We start from the raw sequence: 12129 nt of genomic DNA on the forward strand, positions 1-12129 counted from the left end.
TCATTTATTGAAGCATGTGTTATTTTCATTTGCCACTGAAGAGTAAACCTGAGGAAGACATTTGTGGCTGTAGATCCCCTAAACAATTTTTAGTTAAAATGAAAAACAAATCCTTCCCCCTTTATTATCTAAATTTTAACTGTTTGAAGTGCTTGCCTCAAAAGTTTGACATTCTGCTGCTTTTGTTATGTTTATAAATATAATTTTATCTGTTTCTATATTGCACAGAAGAGCACCATTTTGTCTAAGGTTTAACAGTTTGATTTATTAAATATTGGATATGTATATAACTGATGGGCCCCCCAATTTCTCATGCAGAGTTATGAATTTTTACCAATGTAACTGGTATCTGTAAATGTTCATGATACCAGTTTTTGAATTTCATCTGATCATACACTTACCTTGGTTCTATCATGAACCGTATTGTAACCAGGCATTTTGTATTCTGAGAAACATTGATGTATCAAAAATTCTGTACTTGATTTGAGTTGCAATATATTTCATTGAAGAAAGGCCTTAAAGACTGTTTCATTCATTATAATAAGCCCTTACCAAAGTATGGTAGTATGGTCCTATAAGAGAAATAACAGAGGTATACCTTATATGTTGAAAACGTTTCACGTCCAAGTTATAATAGGCTTAATCTTTTGACAGTTACAATTAATTATAGCCTATTACACAAACCTATAAGAATCTGGTAACAAGCTGTATAGTAGGCTTAGTATATTTTTTAACACTGCATTCATTAGCTATTCTCTTAGGGATTTTCAGGAAGTACAAGTGTTTAATAATAGTGTTAACCACATCATGTTTGTCAAGTCCACTGCCAATAATGAGCTTTTCTCAATACAGAACTCGTGAGGCCAGCTGGAACACAGTGGTGGTTGGAACACTGTGTTGATATAGGTCATTTGTTACGACAACAGCTGCTAAGATGTTAACATCTTGTCTCTGTTAGGAGAAAATATTGTTTTGAAAAATATAATAAACCTAATACTAAAGTCTTATACCAAATATCATGAATTATACTCGCGCTTTGTCAGCTTGGAAAAGTAGTTCACGCCATAACAATGACTTCTTTCTTTATGCTGATTGGAATGTAAATTTGTTTGTATGTTTATTATGTCTTACAAGAAGTATCGTGTTATAAGGCCTGTGTAATATTTCTTTACAGGAGGTGTACACATTGTAACACATCGTTGCAGGAATTGTCACATTATACACACTGAGTAACATTTCAAATACTTGTGTTCTCACTGTTTACGTTTCAGTTTCAAGTGCATCAGAAGAGCCCTGGAACAGAGTAACAGGTGTCCCAAGTGCAACTTTGTGATCGACAAAAAAGATCAAATATTCCCCAACTTCCTATGTTAGTATTGTATCTTTTTACTTTATATGTCTACCAAGTCTATCTGTAAAACTGTCTTCATTTGACAACTGATTACTGGCATATCTTTATAAAGGGATTTTCATATTTTGTAAATTTATCTGTCTCTCTTTTTTAATAGTTGTTTTACATTCTAGTTAATTTTGTATATTTTGACCTTCAGAAACTCTGTGATAAGTCGTCTTATGTGGGATTAATTACAGTTGTAAGTTGAACACCTATTGGGTTCACTGAATAATCACAAATTGATTAAAAGAACTGACTCGGGATAGAAAGTAAAGTGATGATAAATTTGTCTAGTTAAATTACTCAAAGATATGTCTTAGGACTTTCATTATTTATTTTTATGGGTTTGTTAGAATCGTAGTCATTGGTAATTCTAACTGTATTCTAAATGGTTGGCATGATTTGGTTCTGTTGGGAATACTTCTTACCCCAAAAAACCTTTACAATCTTGAAATTTAAAACTGACCAGAAATGAAAGATAGATTTTGATAAAGTTTATAATGAATATCTGTATTGTCAGGGTGTATGACAAATTTGGTATTTGTAGTCTAACGTAGTCTTTGTTCTTTTGTAAGAAATACTTTATTTCAACAGCTGACACGCGATTTTTATTCTCATTCATAAGTTTTATGAACCACTAAAAATCTTTTTTGCATAAATATTGTTTTGAATATAATTTCAAATTTAGTGTTAAAATTTTTTATGTTTAGCATTACTTTATAATTTTTTTTAACCAAAGTACAATATATACCGTTGAAAATTTGTATCTACAACTGAACTATTTATTAAAACTTAATTGTATTCAGACTTTCATAATTTGGGTTAGTTTTGACGACATATTTTAGTTTTGGTCATTTCGATTAAGAGAGGTTATAGACTATTTTTGTTTTAACACTTAAATGTAATTTTATTTAGTGAATGAGCTTATTACGAAACATCAACAGAAGATGGCAGAAAAGAAACTCAAAGTAGACAACACTGTAAGCAGTAATACTTTGTTATTCCATACGTATTGTTTGTAGACAATATATTGCAAACCCACAATGATTTTGATGTTTTCTTTCTTTACTTACTGCTTTTCAGTTAAAATAATGAATGTGATGATTTATAAATAAAGCTTCATATTTTACATATATTAGAGAGATTGGTAAAGGTTTACACAATTTCAAAACATTTATGTTCTTTGGTATCAAGTTCTAACTTGCATATTGCAATAGATACAACCTTTTACAGGTTGAATGCTAATCAAGTTGTGAATGAACAGTCATGTAAACAAATGTTTCACTTAATCTGTCATTAATCTCAGCTACTAATGTTTTCTGCTATTAGTATCTTTATTGAATACCTTTTAACAAGTCAGTTTTATTTTTATGAAAGTGGATTTGTTGAATGATTTAGTCTGTGTGTGTGTGTGTGTGTGTGTGTGTGTGTGTGTGTGTGTGCATTGCTTTTAATAATTTACAACAGTTTCTTCCAGCACCATTAACATTGCATAAATGTCAAAAACTATCTCAGACTTCCAAAACAATCAGATTTGGAGCTAGGAAGTAGTTGTCACTTAGCACTAAAATTGTTCATTACAAACTCTCAAAGTCTGTGTTTATAGTTTTTAAATTACATTGTTAATAGAAAAAGTAAAACAAATAGCTTGACTAACAATAAGTTTGTGTTTGATTATAGAAAGCCCAAGGGGTATCAAAGCTTCAAGAATTTCTTGCTCAAGAAGGAGACAAGCTAAACCTTGCTGATGTTAACTACATGCTTGAAATGCTGTCGCAGAAAAAACAACAGTTAGAAGCCGTAAGAGAATGCCTTGTCATGTTACCGTCTTTCAACTGAAATTACCTGATGTTAAGGGCTTGAAAAATTGTTTGATAGTTTCAAGATGATAAACTTAAAGTTCTGTCTTTTTTCACTATTTATTACTCACTTTATATCATTCTATTAATATTTTGCAGTCTAAGTATCTATATCACAATGGCTAAGAGGACACGTACTGTGAGATATCTGTGGAACCTTCATGTACTTCTAATCACGAACACTTTAGTCCTAGAACTTCACTGACATGTTGACCTTTAAAATGCTTAATCTTTTGTTATCTATTTGAGTTGGCTATTGGTCAGTAATCAAATGAAATTCTGTGTTTAATAACAGAAAATTTATATAAAATAAAAGCTGTTGAATTGTACATTTCAGTGATACAAAATATAAGGTTTAATAAATATCTGATATACTTTTCAAATGCATTGCCAACCAAACATGTTTCAACATATATTTTTTCTGATATGAAATGTTTAGTTATGAAATTCTATGTCCACAGTTTATAATAATTTTAACTTTGGTGATGTAATTATTCAAGAAACAGCATAATGTCTTTATATAAGTAATTAATCTAATTCTGTTTCAGCTATATAACTTCTGACACAGAATTTTTTTTTGGGGGAGTTGAAAAGTGAATTATTCATTAGTTAAGTAGATGTTTCAACCTAATGTGTCTGATATTTCAATACTGATAACATTGAGTATACCAGCAAATATCACAATGAATTCTTAACACTGCAAAAAGTACCTTTACCAAAGAGGAGATTACTATTTTATTTATTTAGAATTTATTAAATTTTTTACATCTTAAGAAACCTCTCTTTATAGGCTTCGTTTGTTTTCATCCACAGAAACCTGGTATCAATATAAATGTGTTTCGTCATTACTGTAAAACAAGGGGTGAAAAGAAAAAACTTTCTTACTGCATTATTTACAGGAAAAAAAATTCTCCTGGTGCCAGATTTATTTTAAAAACAAAACTAGTAAATTTGAAAGGAGAATCCCAAACCATTGCTCTAGAAGGAACCATGTGTGTGCCCATAGTAGTGATATAGTAAATGCTTTTTGCAGTCTACATATGTTATAACTACAGGATGTTCTGAAAGTCACTGTGCAATTTTGTAATCATATTTTATTCAGTCTATTTCAAGCCAGCAACTGATAGCGGTGTTTAGAAACAAAATAAGAAGGATCCAGGCCTGTATTGATGCCAACAGGGGTCACTTTCAACATTGTTTATAATTGTCATTCATATTTACCTCCTGTATTCTATATTGAAACGTGTCTGTTAATAAATATATAAGTGCACAGTGACTTTCCGAACACCCTGTATTATACACAAAGACCAGAAAATATAAGTGGCACAGTTATTTTGATTTTGAAGCGTTTTTGTATATTTTCAAACTGTTGTGCTGAATTTACACATGAACCAAACACTTGTTTAATCTGTGAGTTAGTTATATTGAAATTAAACTGATTTTAATGAAGTCCTAGAATTTTTATATGGAACTATTATGTAGTTAGTGTGTTTCTCTAACATCCTGTCTGCAAAGTTTTATACATGTATTTGAAATTAGAAGGGTTATGAATATTTATTTTAAATTATTTTCTTTACTTGCTATTGATGATTATTTGTTACAAATGGAAAGTCAGTAAATATTGAGATAAGATCCCTGACTTGTTTTGTATATATTTTTTTTAATTTTTGTACAGGACTGTAAGGCAACACAGCTTCAATTACTTAAAGAATTTTGGAACAGATTAGGAAACAAAAGAAAGATGTGAGACTGATATTTTATATTATTTTGAGGAATTTCATTGATCAAAATGCCTAATATATAGTAAAAGTTAAATAAGAGCTTTTTCAGTATTTTGAATGGTAGAAATGGATCATTAATTATATAATTGTTTATACCTGAATACTTATGAAATGTTCAGTAAATAAAACAGATTCTGTTATTCTGATCAATAAAGCTGTATGCATGTTGGATGTCTTTAAGTGTTTATGGTTGAAGCTGTAGTACCCTTGTTGTTGTTATTACTTTTAACCTGTGTTTTATACCAGTACCAGTAGAAATTGTGTGTACAACCCAATGTAACTTTTAATTGTACAATTTACAGTAGCCATATTCTAAAGTTATTCTTGTGTTTCAAGCATTAAAACGGTCGTATGCCACTGAATTTTACTGTGTTAAATTTTGTCATCAGCTATAAATTAGCAGTTATTTTCTAATTTTTGTATACTTTTTGTTGTAGGTACTAGACCAGATAAACAAAGAAATAGACGTCATTGATAAAGACACCAAACATGTGGAAGTATGTTATCTATAAATCTCTCTCAACCTTTTGGCATTGCTATTGTAATGGTCATACTTGTTTTCTCTGTCCTTCTAAACTTCTTCAATTTTAGAATCAACATGCTAAACTCAAGTTTGATTCTCATTGTGTAACACTACTTGTTAATAATTTTATTGACTTTCTTTTATGTGTACAAATAAATTTTTATAAACGTGAAAGTTGCAGTGTTTTTCTGGTTATATACTCGTGTTCTGATAATGTGTGGGAACTTGAAATTCGAACATCAGTCAGATGAAACGGCTTGATATTAAAATCAAATATGTATATATTTCCGTTTGTTAAAAAAGGAAAACATTTGTTCATCTGAGATGTTCGTTCACTTCAAGTTTTTTTTTATTTTTTGGTTTATATAGGAAATGATTCAAGACCACCAACTAGTCTACCAAAGAAAAAGTGTAAGTGTATTTTCATTATTAAAACTATTGTCATGGGTATCTTTTTAATGCATGACACAAGGTTTAGTTTCTTGCATTCAAAATTTTATTAAACTATTTGTGCCATACCATTTAGTACAGCATAATTCTTAGCTAATAATCCATATTTTAATATTAAGTTTTAAGTTCTTTAATTCTTAGTCAGTATTTTACAAATCCTCAATTTTTTTTCTCCCCTGGTGTGAAACATTTTCTTTAGACAATCTTCCCTTTATCTACAACCTCTCCATTAACTATGAAATTAAATATAAATTACTCACTATAATATTGTCATTGGTCAGCCAAACCTTAATTTTTATGGCCTTCAATTTTGTGTAGTTACAGAGCTATCAAATAGAAAGTCAGACCTCTCCTGCCACACCCACTTGTCACATCCTCTCAGAATTTATTAATAGTTTTCTCTTGCATTTAATTATACACCAAAGCATTGAAATCTATAAAGACTTTGAGTACAAACAGGTCACATGGTTGGTCAAATTGACTGAGCTTGTGTTGAGAGAGTTAGACTTGTTTATACCAGAAGTGGACAAGATAAAGTTTTCAAAATCATAATTGGTGTCAAGAGAATTTTGGTTTTCTTGTACTTCTACAAATGTTATTTTACATTTCTCTTGTAAAGTAGAAAACAAATATTTAAGTTGAAACCTGTTGTTATTTTTTGTAGTGTTGTTCGATATGTTAACAAATAAATAAGTTTTTAAAATTCTGATATTATATGTAAAAGTTAACACTAAAACACAAATATGCATTTTGGCCCAATCTCTAATGATTAAGTTAACTTCTCAAGATAATTAGTGAAAGCTTTCTAGAAACAAATGTGATTCCTAAAGGACAGACGTGATGTCTAGAATGTTCTAGTACTGTTTTTGTGTGCACTTAACACACAAGTTGATTGCTCTTGGTGTTTGAAAAGTAAAAAAAAGATTGAAGAAAACATTGTGTGTTTGTTTCGTTGTTGTGAATGTGTTATCTGTGGGTTCACGTTTCGCCTGTCGTGACTCTTTTATTAGAATGGTCATTTATTTATGATGAATCATTCATAATTTTTTGGAAGCTGTTATGTAAAGCTTTTTAGCATCCCTAAATACACAGTTTAACATACATTCTGAGAAACTTTGTCTGTAAATATTGGTGAAATGCACATAATTTATAACTGGAACATAAAATGTTCATTTTTTTTTTTAGTAATATGGTTTTTAAATTTGCAGAGTATTTCATTGTTATTTCTGTAATTTCATTTCAAATTATTATTCCTTTTGCACCTGCACTTCGGTTGTGTTAAAACTTAAACTATAATTTCTCTCAAGCGACAAACAGAACTTGAAAATTGAGTTTATAGTGTACACAGTTATTTTGTCAGATGACGGAAACAGTCCCGAACTACAGATTTTAATATTTAAAATCACATGAACTATCAAAATCCTGTTGAGATATTGCCCTACTCTTTGTATTTAGTGACCATATGTAACCAGATGATCTTGTTCTCATATGTTTAAAAGTTTCACTTGTGAGTCATTAGAGACTATAATAGAACTTGTGTTACTTGTACCTTAGTAAAACCAGTAGAATTTGCAGCTTTCCAGATTTTTCACTACGAAAACTTCACCCTAGTGTATTTGAATACGCGTTTCGGATACGTGCACAGGTTTTTGTCAACTACAACTGTTGTTTTCATATTATACTTAAAGTTTTGTATAATTAATGTACAACTGGGCGATAAGTGGAATTTCTTAATTAATCATTGAGTTCATTAATCAATTACATTAACTTCATTATTTTCACATGGAACTTAAACAGTTGTAGAAGTTAGAAACAGATAAAATCACTAATTTGGATTAGTTGAATAGTTTCATGAGTTATGGCACTAATTCATTTAATTTTTTAAACCTGGGATTAGTCAATAATAATTGTTATAATTGTAATAGTAATATTTTGATTACTGGGATAAGTAAAATAATTGAAAGCAGTAGTAAACAAAAATTCATTTTGATTATTTGGTTATTATTTGGATCATTAATTGATTTAATCTTTAATTTTGAGTTGATTATATCTCTGAGCTCCAAGCTACAGAACGCACTTTCAAACCTTTTAGTCTTACCCACCACATTAAATCTTCGACTTGGTATAAAACATGATGACATTGTGACAGGCATTGCTCAAGTGATGATTGTCTCGCATTAAAACGTTTTAACTGTGACGTGTGGTGATTGTAAGGCCTAAAACAAATGTTCAAGTAGTACCGTTCAAATATACTGAAGATAAAATTGGTAACTGAAAGGATTTGGTAAACAATAATAAATTTTTATGGTATTTAAGAAACATTAGCTTGCTTGTATACATTTTAACTATAAAAGAACCACCATATTTCTTGGAAACTTCTTGGCCTGTATTTATCATGCTTTGTTTATAACAGATTTGATAGTTTGATGTAATTTGATGTAACATTGATTTTCCTTTTCTCAGCTGTCTTTGTTCAGTGGCCACTTAAATGTTGCTTGTTCAGCTAATGAAGAAACTCAGGCTATGTCTTTAGATAATACTGGTTGTACTTCTCTTAGTGGTCTTCAAGATGGCTTCAACGGAAGTCGATACGTAAGTTAATAGCTGAATGTCTCACTTTGAGGAGCATAAGTGTGCAGTTGACATCCAACTTTTGCAAGTTGATTCATTGTTATTTGTAATAGTAAATGTTTATAGATGTTAGTGTTTAGTGTTTTAGTGCTCTGAAAACATTGTTACCACTCTTAAATATTCTAGTGATTTGCATTCTTATTTGTAAGAAACAGCCCCTCAGTGGTACGTGGTTTGTAGTTTTATTTAATACTAAAAAAACAAAACAGGTTTCAGTACCTTTTGTTGGGCACAGCCCAGATAGCCCATTATATTTCAAACAACACACACTAATAAAAACTTTTAATTTATTGAAAATAAAGTATATTTATTGGTTGTACAATTTACTTCAACCAAGAATGTTACCTTTTTTGACCTGACATCATATGAAGGTCGTGGGTCGTCAGTACACACACTTCTGTCTATGCTGTGTTGTAGCTACTGCAGTCAATAAATCAGTAATTTTTATAAGAAATATGTTGATCAAAATAAGTAGAAGTTAACTGATTATAAAGGATGGAATAATCTGATGAATATTTGAAAAACGTTTAATTACAGAAAAAATAAAGTAATTTTAATGTGTATTTTTAAGACTAACAGCAAAATGCTTGACATACAAAAATGGTAGAAAAGCTAAGTTAGATGCTAGTTTTTGATTAAAAAAAAAATTAAATAATCTATCTAATATATTATCCCAAGTTTCTTGCAATTTGCTTGTTTCTGCTGTTGTAACAAAATAGTCATCATATGTTAGTGACATTCACACAACCTGATCTGCGAAGCTGTAATTTCAGTGTTTAGCTATTAAACAGATTCAAAATAGCTTTTCAATAAGGCAAAATATTGTTGTAGTTTTAACTTTTTTAAAGTTTACAAATAAGTTGTTGTATTTGTAACCACTTTTAGCTTCTGCTTTATGTTGGCTCATTATGAAATATAGTATTTTTTCCGTTAAGTGAAAACGTATATTGAAGTGTAACTTCTACACATGACTTCTGTATTGAAAATTATTTGTTATTAATTTTCTGTGTTACTTGTTTTCATATTCCCTAGTATTATGTAATATTATGTAATTAATTAAATTGTTTGTTGTTTTTCTACGCCCGTTTAGGGAAGTAAACAACATTGGTTGACAACTACGGTAGCAGCTAGAAGAAAGCGTATGAATATACATTTTGAAGACTTGCAACAGTGTTATTTCTCGTCTCGAAGTAAAGAAATTCATTTGAATTCATCTGGTTAGTGATATGCCCGTTACTGTTTAAAGATTGAGAAAACTGTTTAAAACTGCTTGTGTTTTCCTCTTGTTAGATTCCCCAGTTTTATAGTTATAAAATGACATTGAAGCAATGCTCCAAGAACATCATGTATTATTTTATTATTGAAATGTAATTATTACTACTTGTGTTATTTGAAACTGTTAACAAACACTGGCATCTGTGATGTCTTTTTCTAATTTTAAATGGTACTTTTTAGTGCATTCGTTCATTATTTGCATAATATATATATTCATTTCTCATCCTGGAATTTAATTGCATTGGAAGCTGCTCATTATGTTATTTATGTAGACTTTGCATAAGCCTAGCTTGAATGAAACCTAAATTCTCTATAATTGTTCTTGATATAATGTTGGCATGAATTAATGGTACAAAAGCCACACACTACTGTGGCTTTACTAACCTGTCTTTACAAGCTGTTAATGTATACCAACCAATTCTTGTATGAAAACAAGATATAGTTCATGTAGTGGTCATGAAGTTTTGTATGTAAATATTAACTAATAGCAATTTAAACTTGATAATAAATTATCTTGTTTCATCACGCACAAAATGTTGAAAAATTCCTTTTTAATTGTTAATAACTTGTAACATTATGTTAAGATATATTTGGAATGTTGTGTTCAGTGACTTTAAGCACAACCCTGAATGTTTGTTTATTGACACAGGTAATTCACAGTGTGATGGGTTGGAAGAATTTCAAGAGAGTCTTTCCAAGTTTACCAGATACAGTGCCATGAGACCTTTAGTAACATTAAATTATGCGAGTGATTTGTTTAACGCGTCGAGTATTGTTTCAAGGTGAGATGGTTTTTATTGATTACCTAAACCATTTAGTAAGCTACGCTCAGTGCACATGTTTGTTTTAAAAGGTAACAATAATCTTTATGTTTGCGTTACGTAACTCTTGCTCAAACGTAAGCTAAGTACGTTCAGGAGACTTGAAGGCAGTTGATAAATTAATGTGGTTAATTCCGTTGAACAAGTGAAAAAGCACATACAGTGGTCTCTCAGTACAATAGATGTGAAAAACTAGTCTGGGATTGGAATGCTTTGAGAGAGGTTCTTATATAAGTTGGGAAGATAGTTGTAATCTGGGTGTTTAGATCTCTTCTCATATGTTTCACCAAAACTGGCTACAGTGAGTCAGTACAATGGTAGGACAACCGGTAATGATAAGATAGACAGAAATATAACTGTGTGGAACTCGATGTTGGTATGGAAAGAACACGAAGCGTTGAAACTGGTATATGTGACTTTGATATTTTACTGTTACTGTGGGCTTAAACCTTAATGCAAATTATTGTACATTGTATTGTGTATTTACTTGTTATCATATGATGTTGTACCAGTGATTTAATATTTACAAAGTTACTTTATTTTTTGTACAGATGTAACTTCAAATAACATGAGCAACACAATCTTCATTTGTAGTAGTGATTAGTTATGATAGTAATAGATAGTTGGAATCACTAATATTTACCTGAAGTGTCTTCGTCAGCTTTCATGCTGATTATTTTGTGGATCTGTGCTGTAAAAGGTTTTACGGCAGGTTGAACAACCATGTAGTTACGATAGAAATGTGTCAAATTTATTTGGTACATTTTAGCAGATTCTGTAAAATGTCCGTAGTCACTGTGATGGGGTCTGAGTGGACCGTATAATGAAGAAATTAATTTTAAAATATTTACACAATAATAAACTATCATTTTGCAAGCAAAAAAAAACATTGACACTCAACCCTCTGCAGACTCAGCAAATAGTTCGATGTGGCTTTGCTATAACAAAACAAACTGTTAAAATCTTTTCCTTTATTGGTCAATAAATTAACACTGAATATTACAACTAGTTTCTTACCTTCTAAGCTAAGTATAACAACTTAACACAAACTGAATTGATATGGAAGCTACTGAGAACAACAAACGTATGTGCTTCCATCTGTCTGTGCCAATGTTTACAAAATATTTGTAGTCCGTGAAGACCTCGGCAGACCAGCATAGGGTTAAAACATTTATCAGAAAAACAGATCCAATTTTGTTGTGGCAGTTATGAAGTTTAGATTAAAATAAAACCATGTCTTAATTTTAAGATGGTTAATAATTTGCAGCCTATGATTGTCTCGGACTAGTGGTGGCAAGGCTTGCAGAAAACATTTAGACAACTTTGTGCAGTAGGATAAGCTAATGCCATTTTTACAACTTTGTGCAGTAGGATAAGCTAATGCCATTTTTACAAC

At 30.4% G+C, this 12129-nt stretch overlaps 1 protein-coding gene across 1 annotated transcript in view; it reads left to right on the forward strand.

Moving 5' to 3' along the window:
* Positions 1 to 1029: 1029 nt before the first annotated feature.
* The window catches only part of LOC143228760 (E3 ubiquitin-protein ligase COP1-like), a 32530-nt gene continuing 21430 nt past the window's right edge, over positions 1030 to 12129 (forward strand). The window contains 10 exon segments of the mRNA XM_076460080.1: positions 1030 to 1369; positions 2309 to 2373; positions 3074 to 3193; positions 4928 to 4964; positions 4967 to 4995; positions 5471 to 5530; positions 5926 to 5967; positions 8470 to 8598; positions 9728 to 9854; positions 10562 to 10694. Of these exon segments, the coding sequence (XP_076316195.1) occupies positions 2341 to 2373; positions 3074 to 3193; positions 4928 to 4964; positions 4967 to 4995; positions 5471 to 5530; positions 5926 to 5967; positions 8470 to 8598; positions 9728 to 9854; positions 10562 to 10694 (710 nt within the window). The 5' untranslated portion in view covers positions 1030 to 1369; positions 2309 to 2340.

This window comes from Tachypleus tridentatus, chromosome 10 (genome assembly GCF_004210375.1).
Source record: "Tachypleus tridentatus isolate NWPU-2018 chromosome 10, ASM421037v1, whole genome shotgun sequence".
In the NCBI taxonomy this organism is placed as follows: Eukaryota; Metazoa; Arthropoda; class Merostomata; order Xiphosura; family Limulidae; genus Tachypleus; species Tachypleus tridentatus.